This window comes from Dreissena polymorpha, chromosome 14 (assembly GCF_020536995.1).
Source record: "Dreissena polymorpha isolate Duluth1 chromosome 14, UMN_Dpol_1.0, whole genome shotgun sequence".
Lineage (NCBI taxonomy): Eukaryota > Metazoa > Mollusca > Bivalvia > Myida > Dreissenidae > Dreissena > Dreissena polymorpha.
In genome coordinates, this window is record NC_068368.1 from 27,030,900 (window position 1) to 27,052,087 (window position 21,188).

The window sequence follows — 21,188 nt, forward strand, 5'->3', positions numbered from 1 at the left end:
TTCTGTATGCATATTGAGTATTGGAAAACACATTTTCAGATTCTAGCTTCCATTTGAGCCTTAATTTGATGAGTTTTTCCATGAGCTTTCCAACCACACTACCTAAGGTAATAGGTCAATATGAATTGGCTTCGATGTTGTTATATTTTCAGCCTTCAGAGGCTGGTGGCGGTATTGTGTTTTTATTAATTTTTAAGAATTGTTTTTAATGAAAATTCAATACTGCTCCAGCAGCTGGAGTTTCACTTCTTTATATTCATTGTAGTTGTCCTTGCTTGGTTTGGGCAGCATAACTTTGGGGTCTAATTTAAAACCGTCTGGCAGTTTACCTTGCTCCAAACATCTCTGAAATAGAAACCGAAGTCTCAAGCACATCTGTTCTCCTCCCTTAGTTATCATTGTACCCAAAATTTGTTCTTCTGGACTTGGAGCACTTAGTTTATTCATACCATTAATTACCTCTTCTACTTCTTTTATTGTTATATCACTTTCCTCAACTTCTGTTGGTGTTTGTGTTAATTTTTGCCTTTCTGTTTCTTCTATTTGTACGACATCTTGTTTCACTTTTTCATACCATTCTGGTAAATGATCTTTAACTGCCAACTTTTCTTGACCATAGAGAATTTTCATTTCTTTGTAGATATCTTCATCATCTACTGCCAAAGAATTATCATTTCTTAGTATTGGTTGAATCACTGGCTTATTGTTATTATTTCTTGTTTTGTTTATAAGAGACCAAAATTTGTTTGGCTTTTTTTTTATCTAATTCTTTCGATAAATTTTCTAATTACATCTGTCTCGATTTTTCAACAGCCTGTACAAACTTTTCTCTACATTGATTAAGTTTCATTTGATTACTAGGATCTGATCTTTTCTCAAAGTTCCTTTTGCACTTTTTGAATTTCTTTCTTAACTCTGTCAGTTCCTTTGTCCAGTACCCTTTGCTATGTTTACAAATCTTTTTTTTCCCAGTATTTCCTCTGCACCATTTGTTATGGTTTCCACTAAAGAGTTGTAAATGATGTTTACATCTGTTTCTGTTGTGTGTTTTTCAATCCACCGTTGAATATTTTCATTGCACCAATGTTTCCATTTTAACCAATCAGTGTTCTTAAGGTCCCATCTTGTCTCTGCTTCCCAGCTTTCCTTCTCTCCCAATTCAAACACTATAAGTTTATGGTCTGAGTTAAGGTAGGCCTCTTCTTGTACTTTCCAATTTTTGATCTTGTCAACTAATGTGTTAGAAATAATAGTTAAATCTATAATGTGGTCCTTTCTGGTGCATGTTGCATTATTTGTCACTGTTAGTTCTTTTCCTTGTAAGTATTCATGTAAAAGGCATCCTAGTTTATTATTGTTCTTATCTTGCTAATATTTGTGATATGCATTAAAGTCCCCTAGTAGCATCAAAGGTTTTCCATTCCTTTCAATATGTTCTATTGTACTGAACAGTTTTTCATCATTTCACCATTATCTGGCGGAATGTATATAGATCCTATTATAAAACTGTGATTTTCTGCATAAATTTCGCACCAAACTGCCTCAATGTCACATGACCTTAAATCTTTTCTTTCAAAAACTTTGAAACTTTGTCAATCATGAGTCCCACACCACCTCCTTGATTAAATCTTCTTTCATTAGTAAACCAGTGCCATTTTCTTTTATATTTTCTTTTATTTCTTTACCTGTATGCCAAATTTCTGATAATGCACAAATTTTAATTGATTCTGATTTCATAATTCCTTCAATAAAACTAAATGAGGTGTTTATTGACCGAACATTTGCTTGAGCTATTTTCATGTTGTAAATCAGATATCTTTTTGTAAATGTAACCAATAATAAAAATGATAATAGAAAATAAAAGATTTACACAATAATAAAAAAATAATAATAATATTTTAATGATCTTATGTCTGTTTATACGTTTTTGTCTCCAGCTAAGGTATACTGGGCACTCTTTGTAACTGTCTGTGTGGTTTTCTGAGCAGTTAGCACACTTTTTCTTTTTGATGTTGCACCTCCCCTCGTGAGATTCTGCGCACTGTTCACAAATTGTATTATTTGTGCAATTTCTTGATATATGTCCTTATTGCTGGCAATTGAAACACCTAGTACGTATATTCTTCTTTGTTCTGTAGGCGTGTATTTGTATTTCTTTGTTTGATATGCTGATTTTTGTCTGGAAAAGTTTTTGTAGATCAGTCTGTGAATTGCAATATACAATAACGACTGGCAATGCTTTGTTTGTATGTCCATACCTTAGTCGTCTGTATTTGGCTTGTACTGAAGTTAATTTTTCAACTTGCAATGCTATATCCTCTTCTATTGCTGTTGTCGGTACGTTCTTGAAAACACAAATTGGTTTTGGCTCAATATTATGAGCTTTGAGTTGTGATTTATCTGTGTAGAATGCCCCTTCATGCCAGTCTGTAATAAGTTTCTGTCTATCTTCTTCGTTTTCTACATGCACACTAATACCGCCTCTTGTTAACGGATATGCTAATTTAACATTTACTTGCTTGTGTTTTTCATTTTCTTTTTTGATGTTACTGCTGTCCATAAAATCTGAAGCACGAGATATTCCGTCAATTATTACAATTTTATCCTTTATCTGATTTATTCGTTCAGATTCCTCTGCTTTTGTTTGAGGCTTTTTAGGTGAATTAATTTTCTTTTTGTTTGTGGTCTTAGGAGACTCGATATCTGTTATTCTAATAATATCTGGTTTCGGTATCTTTTCAGTTTGTGTACTTATTGATATTGTTTTGTGTGTTGATTGTATCTCAGTGTTTTCTTTCAGTTCCAACCAAGGAGAGTTTTCAAATTTGCAGAGAGCACACGGAAACAATATTTTATGTTAATCTATTTTCTGCAGGTCTTCTATTCTTAGGAAAGAGCATTCAAGATGCCACCACAAATTGCAGATATTACACTGTATCCAAGGTTTTTTGGTGAACCTTTTTATTTGTTCAGGGGGTTCAGTCTTTTTGCATGCACAACAAATTGTTTGATTTTGGGACGTTTCGTGTGTTTTACTTTTTGATTCAGTCAATTCTGAAGTTTTTCGCTTTCGCTTTCCAGCCATTTTTATGCTTTATTTTATCATTGTTTAATTAGGATTTTCTGTTACATTAAATATAGTTAAAGATTACCTAACAGTGCTGCAACTTCTGATTATGAACTGCTTGTAAGTAATAGTACGGCTTCTGTTGTTGTTGTTTGTTTGTCCTTGACCTCACTTAGCTGTTTTCTGTCACTCACTTTTTTTCCCGATTCCCTGCACTTTTAATTTGTATTAAGCGCACTGGTCATTTAGTTCATTTAATTCACTCAATTTCCTATTTTCTTCTTTACAAAAACCATTAAAATATTATTATTATTATTATTATTATTATTATTTATTAACTTTTTATTTTAAAAGTTGTTATTATCAACCGGACATGACGTGTATCCACATCGCGTCGACAAGGATTCCGCCAATGCCAGGCTTCTATTTGTTTACAGTAGAAGCTGGGAACCAGAATATATCCGTACAGAATATTACACATGTTACGCACAATATGATTGACTGACTAACTCGGGATATCGAGATCGCAAAAATTCTCTCCTCTTTTATTTAAAGCACCCTGCCCTTTTTTTACTGCGCCGCTCTTTTTTAATTGCACTCATCTTTTATTTATTTTTTTAGTTTTGCACTCCTCTTTTTCAATCTAGTGTCCACGACATAGCTAACTCGGAGCCACGAGTTAGCTATGTCGTGGCCACGAGATAGAAAAAAACAGGAGTGCTTTTTTCTATTTCGAGATCTCGAGATCCCGACTTAGCTAACTCGTGGCCACGAGATAGAAAAAAAGAGGAGTGTAATTTAAAAAAAGAGGAGTGAATTTCGCCTCTATGCGACCGTAGTTTAGTGATCTTACGACGACATTTTGGTGATCCTTACGATGCGATTTGATGGATATTACGACGCGATTAGATGGGCACTCCCACGTGATTTTATTTACCTAATTACACAATAAGGTAAAACGTTACGGAGCGATTTCATTGAAATTACGACTTGATTTGACGAAACTTACGCCGTGTGGAGATATACATTACAACGCAATTAAAAGAACCATACGACGCGATTTTACTGAACTTACGACGGTATGTGCTTGACTACGATTAGATGGGCCTTACCTTTGCAATTGGATTCATCTTACAATGTGAATTGAAGGACCTTACGACACGATTTGATTTAATTTCAGACGCGATTTGCTGCACCTTGCATTGCGATTGTGTGTACCTTACGACACAATTTAATAGATATTACGTCATGATGGGATTGATCATATGATGCTTTTTGACAGACCTTAAGACGCAATTTGGTGCAGCGTACGATGCGATTGGTTGAATCTGTATACCCGATTTGAATTGACTTTACGGCGCGATTGTGCGCATCGTACTACGCGATTTGATTGACCGTTCGACGTGATTTGATAGACCCTACGACTATATAAAGAAGCGATTAGATGAATGCTTCTCTATATACATTCGTGTTTCAAGGAAAACAACTAGATCATGACCTCGCCTGTGACATTATAAATTCAACGCCATTTAAAGCACTGATGTGATGATTTGTATTGCGAATCTTGATTGAGATTCTGTAACAGGTAGGTTAATGCAAATCCAAATGTATGTGTTTATAGTCTGATTACGAAACAAGATTCTTCTTTAATCGACTTTGACATTTGCCACCCGATCACTTTGATATAAGTCGTCCGTTTACATTCGGCGCAGTATGCAGCCACGGCACATTGGCTTATTTCCCTTACAGGTACCCATTTATACTCCTGGTGGAGAACAGCAAGCGTGGGGTAAATGTTTTGCTCAGGGAAATTCCGTGGTCTGAGCGGGATTTGAACCAGGAACATTCCGATTCCTAGATCAGCATCCTACCACTAAAACACGGTCTAAGGTAGGATCAATTTGAACAGTGTTTTCTATAGCTTACAATTTGTGGGATCTTGTTTAATGAATGTCTGCTAGACATCATTTCAAATTTTGAGAAACGTAACAGGACAATCCTTTAAAAGGCAAGTAATATGTAGCAAAGTTACATGAAACCCCTTCAAAAGGCATGGAATATATGACGCGACCACGATCATGCAGGTTCAAATATTAGGCCAAGTTGCATGGCAGCTCTTCAAAAGGTATGGGTGATATGATGCAGCAACGATAAAGAATGCTCCTTCAAGTGTGAATTTGACATTCAGTATCCTATATTCAGAATTTTGACCTGTCATTATTGAAAAGTTAGCTAGTTGGAACCACGTTGTTTCAGATGTTTGTTTCGCTTATATATCGCCATACGAGACCTGCACATGGCAATGCATCACGAAATAGAATGCGTAAATTTTAACTAAACTGCGTCAAAATTATGCAAACAGCGCATTTTATCCCATCATCAGACGTGCATTTTCGAAATAAACCACTGTGGAATAAATTTTCCTCTATTTCGGCAGTGCTGAAATATAGCTGTCACGCGCGGCAGAGAATGGTCATATTACTCGGAATCAATTATAAAGTAATCATTTTAAGTAAAATCGAATCAGATTCAACAAAACAAACAATTTGATACCAAGATGTAATATGTTTTTAACACATAATGCACTCAAAAAGCAAAAAAACATTATTTACAAATATTAAGTGCGCGTACTCGTGACGTCATTATTAACACGTCATACGACACAATGCATGTTCTTTCACGCTAAAGCTGAAGTTGTTTAGTGTTTTTTTTTCATTGTTTCTTAAAAAAAGGGGACGTCGAGGTATGATAAACAGAAAAACAGGTTAGTTACTGATCTTTTTGTAATTTATTAGGCTCGGCACGATTAAAATAATGAAAATGTTTGCTTAAAATAACTTTGGGATTTTCCGTGAAGTTCGATTTTCCTATTCTATTTTTAAAGAAATAATTTACGACTTATAAAATTGATGGGATAAATCGAATACTAGGTCGGTGCCGAATAAAGCAAAGTTTATTTTGCTCGGCACGAAAATCTGAACCACTCGCCAAGGCTCGTGGTTCAGATTTTCTAAGCCTCGCAAAATAAACTTTGCTTTATTCGGCACCGACCTAGTATTCTCTATTTAGTGAAAATGCTGAGCCATACTGAAATTGAAATCGTTATTTATATTATAAATAGAGAATGGTAACAATGTTCCTCCATTGTATAGATAAATAGATTCTTTACGGTCAAAATGTAATAAGTCAAGCGATTCATAAAAACAATCCATTGATAGATGTTTCAAGCTCATCAGATCCCCTAGCGCATTTGGTAGTACGGTTGTATTGACATCAACGAGAAGCAGCAGTTCCAGGTTGTGACACGATGACAGATGGAACTCCATACAAGATGCAGACGATCCGACTTTTTGTGATCGTCTCGTGCACCGGGACCAGGATAATCTCGTGCAGGTAAGGGAAGAGGTTCCTGACAACGAGGAGACGACTCCTCATGAACGTCTTGTGGACGTATTTTATATGTCGGCATAAATTGGTAAGTCTTAAAGATCGAGCACATGAATTGGTCTGTGTCCAGATGCGGACCAAATCTTCAGCAGTGAAAAAGCTGAAGTAAAAGCGGCTCAGATGTTGGCGTATTGGAGTGTTCTTGTTTGTTACAGCCTCCATATAACATGTGAGAATACATTTTTGGAAATCGAAATGATTCCACACAATTTCGACCTCATTCATAAGTGCAGATTTATTAGTTGCCAAATGTCGAAGCCACAGAGGAATATGACAACTTGAGACATATCCTGATAAGAATCCCCGTGGCGTTTGAGATATTTGGAAATGACGTCATCAATGACGTCTGCATTGTTAAAGATATGAAAGGCAGCTAGGCATTTCATGGATAGGCTTATGGACAAACGCGCTTGTATAATCACAACATTTGTTACCTTTTCTTTTAGATATCAAGAATCTAGTGGAACAACTTTGCATTTTTAGACAAATAAGCTGACAAGTAATGTCACTGAACACTAGTGATATTTCACTTTCATTTGAAAACAATTGAAAACGCAGCTTTAGCAATGACATCTGTTATTTTTTGTTTCCTTTGACATTTTTCATGCGAGAAAAGCAGTTTACTGGTGTAGGATAGTATTAGTCGAAACAACTTGTTTGAAGGTTAGCTCTAGGTTAGATTTTCCAGCAGAGTAATGTACAGTTCACACATTGACGATCCGGCTAGACGCTCAGCCATATCATCTACCCAGGTACAGAGGACAAGTGTGTGCAGCATAGGCGAAGTTGATATGATGGAGCTCAAAACTTTGAAAAAGAGGGCTGTTTGTAAAACATGCATGCCCCCCATATGGGCTATAAGTTGTAGTTGCAGCCATTGTCTGATTACGTTTTTTGTCACTGTGAACAACGGTGGTGGTGGTGGTGGTGGTGGTGGTGGTGGTGGTGGTGGTGGTGGTGGTGGTGGTGGTGGTGGTGGTGGTGGTGGTGGTGGTGGTGGTGGTGGTGGTGGTGGTGGTGGTGGTGGTGGTGGAACCTTAATTTCATTTTTGCCCGATGTTTATTGATACAATGCACTACAAAAATGCAGTTAGCCTTACATTTGGTAAAATTTAAATAAATTACAAGGGAGGCAAATGCTGTAACAAAAAGAACATGCATAAACGGTAGTTGTTTCCCTTGTTTGAACCATGCTAAATCCTTAATATGCCTATTTCCAGTAACTGTGACCTTCACCTGTGACCTTGACCTTTGACCAAGTGACCTCAAAATCAATAGGGATCATCTGCGAGTCATGGTCAATGTTCCTATGAAGTTTCATGATCCTAGGCCTAAGCGTTCTTGAGTTATCATCTGACAACCACCTGGTGGACGGACCGACAGACCGACCGACATGAGCAAAGCAATATACCCCCTCTTCTTCGAAGGGGGGCATAAAAAGCTAGAAGGCGTTAATACCACATGGATAGCAGGCGGGTTAAAATTTCAATTTGCGCACTCAGTTTTATTTTTTTCAGGATACATCAATTCATTTATTGAAAAGCATGCGTAAAGAAATGTTAATTAAATCCTCCTCGCTCCTCAGTCGGTTCGGGTCTTCAGGACTTACATCTATAGAAAATTACTATTTAGGTGCGCCATATTATTGATTGAATTACATTGAACAGGAAAACAAATAATTTATATAATAACTGGGGTTTCTATGATTTTTATAGGAAACAGTGTTTTTGTAAAACAAATCAAAAAGAAGGCACGCAAACCCGACTGCTGCGCCTCAGTGCTCACACCCGGCGTGTTTTAAGAAACTTTAAACTCATTTAACTCATCAGTTATATTCATTGCATGCAAATAAGTGTAAATGAGCTTTAAATTTCATTGTCTAATATGAGTTTTAGGTTGATTTGCCTCTGGAATCCAAGTCCAGAAAACGCAAGCCAGATGGCTTGTCATGTGTAATACTCAAAGGCTACATTAGTGGATACCCTATATAGACCTCTTCCATAAATATTTTTTTTTAAACAAAACTACACCAATAATATTTGACAATAAAAGGGTCAGCGGTGTTCATTTATTCTTCACAACATGGGCTTACAATAACAAGATACAAGTGAGGTCAAAAAAGGATTGGAAATGTTTATTAACTTTTCAAAATTAGAAAATGTATGGAATTTAATTTTGTTATAAATGTCTGGCAAGTTTAACTGGAAAAATCTGTGAAAAGTAATCCATTTCAGCAACAGAAAACTATATAACGTACATAAAAAACCAAAAGCAATTCCGTAATAAATTAATCTAGTAATTTTATATTATAATACATAAATAAAACTTAAATACTATGTTAGCATAAACCATAAATAGTAATTATTTATGTAAGTCATAATCCATAAACAATCAGATTTACTAATAACAAAGAACACATTATGATTTGCACACAAACTGAATTAGGGAATTAAAAAACTGAATATATACTAATACGTATTTACAACACTATTACATCTTTTTAATCAAAATAATCAAATAAAATGGTACCAATTACATATGAAGATTTAGAATGTATACACATAAGGTGCTTTTTTAACACATAAGGTGCTTTTTATTAATCATAGAAAATATCAAAACATCAAAAATAGTTCACATTGATGTAGCAGAAAATATGTGAATACATTAAGATTGTTAAATCAAACAAATAAACACGTTTTTAATTCTGAATTAAAACCTATACAATACAAGATGGCCATGGGCCCTAAAGGGCTCACCTCCCACCCAAAACTCAATTAGTCTGAGAAGGTATAGGGTTCAGAATAATAATTAAAAAAAAATATTCAATTTTATAGGCACATTTTTATTTTTCAAACTTGGCTGGGTATCATTAGAACACATTTTGTAATGTTCTGACAAACATTTGACTTGAAATGTGACTACAAGAGTGCTTGTTATTTAATTTGACCTAGTGACCTAGTTTTTTTTACCTCAAATGACCAAGTTGAAACTGGGCCAAAAACATCGTAAGGACAAATGTTCTGACCACGGCTAAAACATGAGTGCACTGTAGCAACAACGACAAGAAATAAGACGCAAAAATAACAAGAAATTTACATTTAAAATGAACATTTAAGGTTGACAAAAGTATGCGAAATTCAACAATCCCAGAAGATTAAGAATAAAAGACAGCAGAATGACGTGTGACTTATTCTAATATTTGAACATAAATGCATTAAAAGCTTAAAACAACTTCCATTAAGTTCACATTTAAACTCAATTCAAGCTAAAAACCCACTCAGTAATAAGATAATAATACAAACTACAAATAGCAATATTTCTTATATTAATACAGATTATCTCCAAGTACTTAAGAACAACTGCAAACATTCCTATAGATATCAGCTGGATATAACAAATAATGCAAAAAGGTATGTAAATAGTGTGTTTTATAATTGTCTTATTATGCTTATCCATACATATACATGAATGAATGACCTGACAAGTTATATCCCTCGCCAGATACAGCGCGACCCACCAAACAGCAATAGAATGGAGTTGCAGTGTAAATTATAGAGGATCCGAAATACAAATAGCAAATTTTCTTTCATTAATAGAGATAATTTTAAAGAACACTCAAAGACCTGCAAACAATCCTATTTATAATTAGCTATTCTCCTGGTATCAATGCCATGACATCTATTGCACTGATAATTATTACACTAAAGAAGGTAACACCCCTACACTGATACACACTTAGTGAACTGCCACTATGGAATGGGTTGAAACATGACAACATGAAACATGACAAGCAAAGTCATAGTTTATAAATACATTAAAAAATTGCCCTTCATAGTTTATAAATACATTAAAAAATGCCCTCATTCCCAGCACAAACGGAACTTCCAGCTTTTTCATATTTATATATGAGCTGTGCTCTGAATAAACGGGGCTTATTGCATGAGCGTAAAGAGAGTCACCAGACGTTAACCCTTTGCATGCTGGGAAATTTGTCGTCTGCTAAAATGTCGTCTGCTGACTTTCTAAAATTAGCATTTTCTTCGATTTTTTTCAAAAAATACTATCAGAATAGCAAACAGTTTGGATCCTGATGAGACGCCACGTTCTGTGGCGTCTCATCTGGATCCAAACTGTTTGCAAAGATCTTTAAAATTCGGTTCCAGCACTGAAAGAGTTAATCAGGACATCACTTTATGCTTTTATGAATTTTTTGTTTAAAGGGAGACTCTTCAAAACAAATATTCATTCTAGGCAAAAAGTGTTGTCCCTTATTAGCCTGTGCAAACTCGACAGTCAAATCTGGCACTACACTTTTCGCACATGCATTAAGCCCAATTTTCCTGGAACAGGGCCTATAATGATCTAGAGGTGGGCAGATGCTACTGAAACCTGACCTGCAAGGTAGGGTTGAAGTGTCTGTTCATTGCTATACACAAATATATCAACTGTAAACATTATATACCATTAAAGAACTGTGTGCATACAACATGGCTTTGAAATAAATCTATTAACATAATAATTTACATCAAATATGTATACATCTCAAGCATAAGTGGTACACATACAGTACGTTATCACACGCATTAATAACATACTGTTATTTAACATTTATAAGTGGATCAGATATTTATTATTGTAAAAAGAAAACAAATAACATAATCACTAAATTTAAGCAATTTATAAAATTAATACGAGCTTTGTTCTGGGAAAACAGGGTTTAATGCATTTGTGTAATGTTCTCCCATATAAGCGTGGCTAATCAGGTATAAAACTCTGCCTTAAACGAGAGTTTTAGCTAAGAAGAGACTTCCTTTAAATGGAATATACAATTAAAGCAGAAAATATCATCTCTAATTTGCCTGTGCAGACAGCACAGACTAATCTGGGACGACACTTTACTCACATGAATTAAGCCCTGTTTTCTCAGAATGCAGCTTATATGTAGATCTTTGTCTGGGACAACACTTTACTCATATACATTAAGCCCTGTTTTCTCAGAATGCAGCTTATATGTAGATCTTTGTCTGGGACAACACTTTACTCATATACATTAAGCCCTGTTTTCCCACAGCGGGACTTATATACATTTTGAAAGGCTACGAACCAGGACCAGGAATGTATATACATTCAGAATACAAATGCCCTAGTTCCAAACGCTAAATGGCCTGGGGAAGGCCCTTCTACTATTTCAGCTCTGTTCTGAGAAAAATGGGCTTACATTATATCCGTCAAATGTCATCCCTGATTAGCCTGTGCAGTCTGCACATATGCAAATAAGGAACAACACTTTTAGCCTAAACTGGATTTTTATTTAGTTAAGACTTCATTCAATTAAATGCAAAATGCTATATAAATGAAGTGCTGTTGGGACTGCACAGGCTTATCTGGGATGACACTTTACGCACATGCAATAAGCCTAGTTTAAATTAATTGTACAATTTATTATTGAGGCTCATCAAATTTATCACTATTAAACCTGTTTACATAGGTTACTGTACGCATAAGTACAAAATTATGTACAAAAATTTAAATTAATCATTGGGGGTAGTTATCAAACGCATGATAGAATCTAAATAGTAAATAATTTCTGTACAAAAATAAATATTTGCATGTAGATTTCCAAGTGGATTGGGTCAAAATGACACAGCTAAAACAAAGAGGCTATAAATTAACATCAAGCTCTATAAAAAAATAATCTTAAAAAGTTGTTCACATCATGGCCAATAGCATGGAGTGAACATGCAAAATGTGGTGATGCAATAAAAGATAAATCATTCTCTATGATGTGATGATGTGGTCTAAGTCTAGTCAGGCTATTACATGCAACTGAACATGCTGTATTCCCCACTGGTATCAGACATTATGGCCAAGCTGAAATCTGGTGTAAGCAGCCTTCTGGTATAACTATGCTTGAGGCATTTGTGTCCTCCCAGATTAGCCTGTGCAGTCCGCACAGGCATGCAGTCCGCACAGGCATGCAGTCCGCACAGGCATGCAGTCCGCACAGGCATGCAGTCCGCACAGGCATGTAGTCCGCACAGGCATGTAGTCCGCACAGGCATGTAGTCCGCACAGGCATGTAGTCCGCACAGGCATGCAGTCCGCACAGGCATGTAGTCCGCACAGGCTAATTATGGATCAAACTTTCTGCCTAAACTGGATTTTTGTTCAGAAGAAACTTCCTTTAAACAAAAAAATCCATAAGTGGAAAGTGTGGTCCCTGGTTAGACTGTGCAGACTTTATTAACCCTTTGAGTGTGGGAACCGAATTTTAAAGGCCTTTGCAAACAATTTGGATCCAGATGAGACGCCACAAAACGTGGCGTCTCATCAGGATCCAAACTGTTTGCTATTCTGATAGTATTTTTTGAAAAAAAATTGAAGAAAATGCTTATTTTAGAAATTCAGCAGAGGACATTTTTGCAGACGACAAATTTCCCAGCATGCAAAGGGTTAATACCATTTTCCCAGAACGGGGCTCAGTGTGTCAAAAGTAGTGAACCACTGTTCTCTCCACATCATCTATGTCTGGTCAGCCTGCGCCGTGCTGGTAGAGCCGTTGTACTCCCCGCCAGTGTCCGACACAATGGCCTGCACGTGTTTCAAGCGTATGCTGTGCTCTTTGTTAAATGCCTTCACAACCTAAGGAAGTACATAAAACACAAAACTACACAGGCTAATCAGAGAAACACCTCTTTTTTGCACTTTTTGTTTAAAGAAAGTCTCTTTTAGCAAAAATCTAGTTTAGGAGGAAAGTGTAGAAGGATGGGAGAGTCCACTAGGCATAAATTGGTTAAAGAAAGTCTGTTTTAGCAAAATTCCAGTTACGGAGGAAAGTGTATTTCCTGATTGGACTTTGTGGACTGCACAGGCTAACCTGGGATGATACTTTTCACACATGTATTAGGCCCTCTTGTCCCAGAGCAGGGGTCATTTAGTTGTTTATTTTGGATTTTTCACCATATTGACCGTTTCCCACTTAAAAGCAAAGAGAAAACGGCAATGTGCTAACAGCATAAAACCAGAACAGCCTGCGAGTAACTCGCAGTCTGTTCAGGTTTTATGCTGTTTGCTGCTCACCAGTATCTTAGGGTTGAAAATGAAGCCTTTTAAAACTTGAATCTAGTAAGAAAGGTCTTTAATTAAAGTTAACTTTCCAAGGGACTACACATGCGTCACTTTGCTTCTGAGAGGAAATGGGTAAACACGGTTTTTAAACCTCAAACGGTCTTAAAAGGGCCTTCTCACGTATTGGTAAATTGATAAACTTAAAATTGTTTCAGATTCGCAAATTTTCGTTTTAGTTGTGATATTTGTGAGGAAACAGTAGTACTGAATATTTACCATGCTCTAAAATATCCATTATATGCATCTTTTTACGATAAAAAAACCCCCTGAACATTATAAAGCTTTGCATGGCGAAACGATTGAATAATTTGGAGAGTTCTGTTGTTGTCGTTATATTTTGTGATACTACGAGGATTGTTATATTAAGTATAAAATACATCCCTCATTGTATGAGTACAGATGGTCGAGTGGTAGATTTTTACTCTAGGACTCCAGGGGTCGGTGGTTCAAGCCCAGTTAAGTGTTACTTTTCTTTCTTTTTTTAATTGTATTCTTGTTTTTTACTGGAGCTTTTTAGATCCAACTTTTACATTTATCAATATAAAGCATTTAAAGACAAACTTCAATACATGCCAAAATCTGTGAAAAGGCCCCTTTAAGACATTAGTTGAAATCTAGCCACATGATATATTTTGAAAAATTTGTGTATCACCAAATAAAATTCAAAATGACTTGTTTACACCTTGGCAAAATTACATTTTTCTATTCAATATGTTCGTTTATTGCTTATCATCAATCAACATTGAACAAATTATAAAGCATTTTGTAATCAATAATTAAGAAAAAACTTGTATTTACTATCACAGGATTTTAATTAAACATTAGATTAACTCTAAATTTACCACTTAGATATGTATTATCACACAATTGTAGTCCCTTAGAAAGTTATATTTAAGTGAGGACCCTTCTTACTTGATTCAAGTTTTTGTAGGCTTCATCTCCAAACCTCAGGTACTGATGAGCAGCAAACAGCATAAAACTTGAACAGACTGCGAGTTACTCGCAGGCTGTTCTGGTTTTATGCTGCTTGTATATAGCAATTTTTCATCTGCCTCTAAGTGGGAAAGGGTTAAGAAACCAATATGGTATAGTGGTAGCGAGTAAGCGTTTGCATCGATAGGTCCAAGGTCCAATACCCAGGGCAGGTAGATTGTTGTATCTAATCTCTGTCTTTGTAATAACAAGTATTAACAAGAGCTGTCAGAGGACAGCGCGCTCGACTATTCGAGTGCTTGACAGTATAACGTAAGCCATCATGGGGAAATTGTTCATATTCAATAATTTTTTAGACGATCTTTCAAAAAATAAAAAAACAACTTTTTTGTTGGGGGGGGGGGGGGGGGGGTGGTGTGAGAGGGGGTATAATGTGGGGTGTGATCATTTATAAGACGATCTTTCAAAAATAAAAAAGGAATAAAAACATTTTTGGGGGGGTAGGGGGGTGAGAGGGGGGTATAATGTGGGGTGTGGTAATTTATTAGATGATGTTACAAAAAAATGGGGGGTGGGAGGGGAGGTTGGGGGGAGTAGGGGGTGAGAGGGGGGTATAATGTGGGGTGTGGTAATTTATTTTGGGGGGGGGGGAGGTTGGGGGGGGGGAAGGGATTCTGGGTAGGGGTGTGGGGTATTGTTTGGGTGGAATCCATTGTGGTATTCAGGTAAGTGTTGTTGTGTCAAAGTAATAATATAATGTGATCATAAGTAAAGACGTTATGACAATTTAAGCAAAATGTTCAATTATCTAAGTGTAAAAGGGGCCATAATTATGTCAAAATGCTTGATACAGTAGTCTGCTCTTGTTTATAGGTTGGGGTCATGTTGGTAAACAAGTATGCAAAATTATTAAAGCAATATGTCAAAGAAAATAGGAAATATTTGGGGTAGTACACAAACTTTAACATAGATTTATCAATAATATGCATATTCTAAGTACAAAAGGGGCAATAATTCTGTCAAAATGCTTGATACAGTTGTCTGTTCTTGTTTAAAGGTTGGGTCATGATGGAAAACAAGTATGCAAAATATGAAAGCAATATGTCAAGGGACATTGAAAATATTTGGGGTAGTACGCAAACTTTAACATTCGCTGCATATTCTAAGTGGAAAAAGGGCCATAATTATAACAAAATGCTTGATAGAGTTGTCTGCTTTTGGTTAAAGGTTGGGGTCATGTTAGAAAACAAGTATGCAAAATATGAAAGCAATATGTCAAGGGACAATGAAAATAATTCGGGTAGTACGAAAACTTTAACATTTGCACGCTAAGGGAAACGGAAACGCCGGGGTGAGTAGGATAGCTCCACTATATATATTTCACATATAATAGTCGAGCTAAAAACTATTCCAAACGTTTAACTTTTGTCACTAAAATAATATAATGATATAATAACATTGTGAAAAAGTCACTTTAAGTTAAATTATCAGTAAAAAATGCAATAAAACAAAAATACCTCTTTCTCTCTACTCAGTGAGCGCCATATTTTAATGGAGAAATCATCGCTAACGGTGATGAGCACTTCCGGGTCGGCAGGGTTAAATGCCACTGAGTTCACAACGTCTGTGTGCGGGTACTTATGCAGGCACAGTCCGTAGTGTCGGTCCCAGAGGTAGCCATGTTTGTCCTCTGCTCCACTGGAAACAAGCATCCCAGAATTAGTGAACAAACCGAGGAATACTGAACAAATAGGGAAATAGTACACAAACAGTGGAAACAAGCATTCAAGGAATAGAGAACAAACAGCAACAAAGGGACATTCAGACTTGAGAGTGATGCATGTATTCCTTATAATTGTAATACATACAAATGAAATTGTGAACAAATGGCAACTGTCCATGGAATAGTGAACAAAAAGCAAAAAGGGGATTCAGACTTACGAGTGATGTTTCGTAATTGTTATTGAAATATAAATTAAATTGTTAAAATATTGAGAATTGAGGTGACGCTTTTATAATTGTTATTGAAACAAAATTTTGCAGTATTTGCTATGGAATGTTTAGATACAGACAAAAACCCTCATGGAAAAAAATCCTGCACTTGGTTCAAAGACCCAGACAAAAGCCGCTTGTTTATGAAAATGGCAAAATAACAAATACATATTTAAATATTTTTTTTATTACAATAACCATTTTTTGTTACAATTACCAGTCATCCCTGATTCTGTGATTGTTTGGTGTGTGAGAAACAACAAGCCGGTGTTTATACAGGAGAGTTTTGTCTGTATTTCAATAATCAATACTCTTTTTTTTTTTGCCCAGTTTCATCTCGTTCCCTCCCACTACTCTACAACCTATGTGTATAAGGCAAAGGACAATCAATGGCAGATAAATAGAAGATCTGTAAGGGTCTACAAACACATGGTCTGAAATATCCCACAGAAAGCCAAACTTTCCTGTATGGAGGGAAGAACCAGAAATTGCGCTTCTAAATATAAAACTGAGCTGTGCTCTGAGAAAACTGTGCTTAACGCATGGGCATAAAGTGTCATCCCAGATTAGCCTGTGCAGTCTCCACAGGCTAATCACGGACAGCAGCTAACGCTTTTGCAGAACTGTTCGATAAAAGGAAGTCTAGTCTAAACAAAAATCACGTCGAAGCGAAAAGTTTTGTCCATGATTAGCCTGTGCAGACTGCAGACGACACTTTACGCACATGCATTAAGTCCCTTTTACACAGAGCAAGCCTCATATATGGCATAATTAAAACTAAATGTATCGAGGTTAGCAACTCCCACTGGTGATATATTTGAAGTTTCAATTAAATGGCTGGAGATATCTGATAGTAGTTTGCTCCAAAAACTTGCAACATTTTATGCAGATTGAAAGATCAACCGACCAACAGTCGGAGTAACTTTGATATAGCCCCCGCACAAACTTTGTTAAGGGAAATATAACCACTTTGGGCAATACTGGTACCAATTAAATTAGGAAAATAAGCCTAATTTTTAGCAAAATTTAGGACATTTATCATGAATATAAAAGCTATGAAAAGGATGTCAAATCAATAAGTTAAATGAAAGAATTCATAAAACAACTTGTTCCACTTACTTTTGTTCCTTAATTTAGGTCACAAGATCATATTTGAAAGGGCAAATAGCTAATTTATACTTGAATAAATCTTAGTTTCAGTTCCCTTCCACAGGTTGCATCAGAGACACGTGTTTGCATATCTTCTCTATTTCAGAATGGACATCAATACGGACAATCAACTTGTAAATCTTTAACAAAGCCTTCAAACTAGATAAAATATTGCATCCTGAAAGGTATTCAGTATGATCAGTGTTACGATTAGTCATATCTATTTACACCTGCAAATTGCAGTACAGTTCGGTTGGCTCCCTGAAACGTCATGTATATAATAAACAATGAATTGTTACAGAAAACATGCAAAAACAGCACTCAAAAACTCAATTACTTCCCTGAGCTGTGTGCAGTAACTAATATTAATTGCAGTTTATTAACTGCAGTAGATGCAAAACGAATATACAACAAATATACATTTTCAATCATGAAAGGTCTTTTATGGATAAGTTTTCTCTGATTGGGAAATTTTTACCTTCAATTTAGAAAAAAAATGAATGCCTTTAAGCTTCTCCTTCAAACTAAAGTATTATAACTTTAAGTATTTAAAATCAGATCAATTTTTAATATGTTGGAACATTGTCAAATATTTTTTGCGCACATCTAGGATCCAGATTCTAGTCGATTGGTGTTCTCAGCAACCAAGTATTGGTTCTAGGAAAAATATTAAATTGTCTTTAAAAACCAAGGGCTTTTTATAAAACAAATGATCCTCTGTAAAAAGGGGTTTAATTGCATGTGTGTAACGTGTCGTCCCAGATTAGCCTGTGCCTGTCGCACAGGCTAATCTGGGACGACACTTTCCCCCTAAACTTGATTTTTGCTAAGAAGAGACTAAAATGAAACTAAAAATATCATAAAAGCGGACAGTTTTGTCCCTGATAAGCCTGTGCAGACTGCACAGAACTGATTGAGCTATTAAAACTTAATGGTTTCAAGAATATTCTTTATTTTAAGACTTAAGTGTAGGAATTGGTTGGCGTTTCAACATACCTAGCTACGTATTCCTCACAGACGTCTAGGAAGATGAAGAAGCACTCGTCGTTGGACGTGTACGCCTTGTGTGCTCGGTGCATCGTGCCGACCTCACGCATGTTGAGCAGATCGATCACATGGATGTCGATCTCCTGAGCGATTGGCGGAGGGTACAGGGGGTTCTCGATAAAGTAGTTCTTGGGCCAGGGACGACTGTTCACATACAAGTACCTGCAGAGAAATAATATGGGTTTCTCTATAAAGTAGTTCTTGGGCCAGGGATGACTGTTCACATATTAGTAAATGCAGAGAAATAAAACTGGGTTTTCTATAAAGTAGTTCTTGGGACAGGGACGACTGTTCACATACAAGTACCTGCAGAGAAATAATACAGTGATTCTCTATAAAGTAGTTATTGGGCCAGTGATGACTGTATACACATATAAGTACCTGAAAAACATTTGTCTTTTGTTCAGGTATTAGTACCTGCAAAGAAATATTATCCGTAACCCAGTTCCTGTGCCAGGAGCAACTGTTCACATATTATAAGCACTTGAAGAGAAATAGTCCCAAATCTTATTTCAACAAGAGCTTGTCACAGTAGTGCCAAATACCCGCCAAATTGTGTTTGCTTGCATGACAACATTTGTTTAAGAGAGTAGAATAATATTTGTAAAACATGGGTGCTGTGTCTCATCTATTTATTTTTCAAGGTCAATTAGTTATATAGTGTTGGAATTATGCTGTACAGAATAAAATATATGTGATTGAAAGAAAGGGGGGTAATTAAAAAAGAAGACTATAAACAGTTACTGTTATTGATCACTGTATTTTTCCTTAAACTCATCTATTCATTTAACAGTGAATACTTCAGTGTTCAAATTAAAATATTATTGTAACATTAGATAAAGAGAGATATTAAAAATTGAAAAGCTACAATATTTACCAAGAAATTAAATTAAATATAATTTAAAAGTATAAAAAAAATAAAAATAAAAATAAAGGGAGATCATTTAAAAAATACGGCAAAAAGAGTTATGGTTCATGTTCCCTGTACTTCTCCTACTTGCCATCTGTTTATATTTCTAGTTTCAAGTAAATCCCTTCAGTAGATCAAGAGTTATGCTCCGGAAAAAAATTAAACTTGAAATTATATAAAAGGGGAGATAATTCAACAAATTAAGGTAGATAGAGTTATGGTTCTTGGTCACTGCACTTCTTATAGGTGCCATCTGTTTATATTTCAAGTTTCAGATAAATCCCTTCAGTAGATTTAGAGTTATGCTCCGGACAAAAATTGACTTTGAAATTATATATAAGGGGAGATAATTCAACAAACTAAGGTAGATAGAGTTATTGTTCTTGGTCACCGCACTTTTCCAAGTTGCCATCTGTTTATATTTCAAGTAAATCCCTTCAGTAGATTAAGAGTTATGCTCCGGACAAAAATTTACTTTGAAATTATATAAAAGGGGAGATAATTCAACAAACTAAGGTAGATAGAGTTATGGTTCTTGGTCACTGCACTTCTCCTAGTTGCCATCTGTTTATATTTCAAGTTTCAAGTAAATCCCTTCAGTAGATTTAGAGTTATGCTCCGGACAAAAATTTACTTTGAAATAATATAAAAGGGGAGATAATTCAAAAACTAAGGTAGATAGAGTTATGGTTCTTGATCACTGCACTTCTCCTAGTTGCCATCTGTTTATATTGCAAGTTTCAAGTAAATCCTTTCAGTAGATTTAGAGTTATGCTCCAGACAAAAATTTACTTTGAAATAATATAAAAGGGGAGATAATTCAAAAACTAAGGTAGATAGAGTTATGGTTCTTGGTCACTGCACTTCTCCTAGTTGCCATCTGTTTATATTTCAAGTTTCAGGTAAATCCCTTCAATAGATTTAGAGTTATGCTCCGGACAAAGTTTCGGACAGACGCACAGACGGACAGGACCAATTACTATATCCCCTCTGAAAAAAAATTCGGGATAATAAAGTAGTTCTTGGGCAAGGGACAACTGTTCACGTATATTTACCTGCAGAGAAATATTCTCAATAAACTAGTTCTTGGGCCACGGGCGACTTTTTTTAGAATGAACCTTAGTTAATATTCTATTGAAATCACTTTCATTATCAGTTTTAAATTATTTGTAGGCAAAAAAACAACAATTTTAGTTAAAACTACACATGTACGGGATTTTTTTTCAATAAGGGCCTTCTGGAAAATGCCATCATCCAAAAATGGAAAAAAAGACTGTGATCTTTTGCTGTGAAGGTGTTCGTAAGTTTTTAGGTTTCATCATTTATTTTCGGTAAGCAAATTCGTTAAAAATCTGGCAAGTGATTGCTTGCTATACATGCTACACAGAAAAGATTTTCATTAATTTTATCAAAATATGTCACATATTAAAATTTCTTTTCAATGCTTGTTACAACAATCAGCAGCTTATAGACGAGTGCATGTATTTTAAACTAAAAGACTTGACCATACAAAAT

The 21,188-nt window shown here is 35.6% G+C and overlaps 1 protein-coding gene across 1 annotated transcript in view; it reads right to left on the bottom strand.

Moving 5' to 3' along the window:
* Positions 1-8,633: 8,633 nt before the first annotated feature.
* Positions 8,634-21,188, bottom strand: part of LOC127858078 (uncharacterized) — a 29,686-nt gene continuing 17,131 nt past the window's right edge. The window contains exons 10-12 of the mRNA XM_052394965.1: positions 18,713-18,925; positions 16,093-16,273; positions 8,634-13,156 (exon numbers count right to left, since the gene is read on the bottom strand). Coding sequence (XP_052250925.1) covers positions 13,037-13,156; positions 16,093-16,273; positions 18,713-18,925 — 514 coding nt within the window. The 3' untranslated portion in view covers positions 8,634-13,036. The remainder of the gene's footprint in view (positions 13,157-16,092; positions 16,274-18,712; positions 18,926-21,188) is intronic.